Source organism: Phytophthora parasitica (assembly GCF_000247585.1).
Source record: "Phytophthora parasitica INRA-310 unplaced genomic scaffold supercont2.188, whole genome shotgun sequence".
NCBI classification, from domain to species: Eukaryota; Oomycota; class Peronosporomycetes; order Peronosporales; family Peronosporaceae; genus Phytophthora; species Phytophthora nicotianae.
In genome coordinates, this window is record NW_008649174.1 from 33,067 (window position 1) to 34,752 (window position 1,686).

Here is a 1,686-nt window from a genome sequence, read left to right on the forward strand (position 1 = left end):
TGAATCCGTCCGCTTCGTAGTCGCTGATTTACTACTCACTCCACTTGAACCTCCTGGAGAGGTTATATATCCTGCGGTTGATGCCTTGCACCGCCCACTGCTTCGTCTTTTTCGCTTGTGAGTACTTGGCACGCACTCGCCTCGTGTAACTGCTCACTCTGGTTGCATAAGTACTTAGATTCAAATATTACAAAAGTAGCCAAAGTGGCACACTTACATATTTTTACTCTGAAATCAACCTTCAAATTAGACTTTTTCACAAGTAAAATGTAGCCATTTTCTTGTTAGGTTCGGTTAAGTTCGTTATTCTCAGACCGAAGTCAACATGGCGGTGTCGGGAACGGAAGCTGCGACGACGGAGCCTGAGGAGCTCGAGGGAGAGCCGCGCTGGTCCAGCATCCGCTATGCGCCGCATCCGTGTCCTGCGCAATGGTCGCGCGCTATTGACGAGAAACTGATGCTGCTGGTGACGCAGTCCACAGCCAGTGGAGAGAGGTTCCCTGTCGGTGTCAATTGTGCGTACAACTTCGGATTTGCACCTATTTTACTGTTCCCAATGCGTTGTGCATTGCACCGTACAGCTCATTGTGTAGATGAGTGAGTTGTGAGTCTGACACGCATATTCTGGTGAATTTTGGACCGATATTGATAGGGCTGGAAGTTTCTCGAGTGGTGCGGCGTTCTCCTGTAGACTGCGTGAAGCGCTACGCCTTTCTACACGATGCTCGAGAGCGATATAGCTCTCTGGAAGGAGAGCATAAAGTGGAGATGAAAACAGAAGCAGAAGAGGAGACTGGAAGGCTCGAAGAGGAGATAGAGGGAGCGCTGTTAGACGAGTATCTGGAGGAGCAAACGTCGCTCAGCGACTTTGGGACGCCCGTAGCCTCGCCAAAGCTGCAGTCGCTCGACACATCTGGAGAATTTGTGGGGAGCGCACCGACATCTCCCCGATCTCCTCCACCGTTTGCAGTGGCAAGACCTACTGTTGTTAGGCAACCAGGAGCTGTTATGCCTGGAGGAAGTCCGTTCAGATGGGAGAGTCTGGTGAATGACCCGAATTATACAGCGCCCGTACTCAACTCGCCGCCGAGTCTACGTCACAAACAGAGCTTTCAAGGTCGTTTTGGACTCGAAGACGACGAAGCCAAAGTGCTGTCTTCGGCGTCGTCACCAAGACTGTCTCCGCGAGGATTCATTTCACCCCCAGAATCACAGGTACACTTTCCAGTCTTTAGCGTTTGGGTGATCTTCAGTAAGGGTCATAATTTATCATGCTTTGGGTCCTATACAGGCTGAGATTGGCGAAATGGGAGCTGATCCAAACTACTCTGCTACAGTTCTCACGCATGCTTTCAAGGGGCTGAAATTGGGGGTACCGCTCGGTTCACCACCGTTAGGTTCGCCTCTCATCGGCTCTCCTCGCCTAAGTCGAAAGATTTCCAACTCAGGTAACGACAGTTATGTATACGTTGGCTCTGGGTATCTGATTGATCCTTCTTGTGTCCAGAGTACCCCTTCTTGAAGGAAGAAGACATGTCTGCTCGTCAGTCTGCAGCGAGCAGCGCAAACAGTTTCCGTGGTGTTGGAGGAGCGGACGCTCGAGCTGCAGCAGCTCCATTTTTGAATGACGCGTACGGGTCGGGTAATGCCACAGCTGGAGATCTACAGCGCCAAATGAATGCGCAC

The 1,686-nt window shown here is 51.2% G+C and overlaps 1 protein-coding gene across 1 annotated transcript in view; it reads left to right on the forward strand.

Moving 5' to 3' along the window:
* Positions 1-325: 325 nt before the first annotated feature.
* PPTG_24726 (hypothetical protein) overlaps positions 326-1,686 on the forward strand; it is a gene marked incomplete at both ends in the record, with an annotated part of 5,920 nt that continues 4,559 nt past the window's right edge. The window contains 4 exons of the mRNA XM_008918357.1: positions 326-515; positions 653-1,215; positions 1,292-1,448; positions 1,508-1,642. Coding sequence (XP_008916605.1) covers positions 326-515; positions 653-1,215; positions 1,292-1,448; positions 1,508-1,642 — 1,045 coding nt within the window. The remainder of the gene's footprint in view (positions 516-652; positions 1,216-1,291; positions 1,449-1,507; positions 1,643-1,686) is intronic.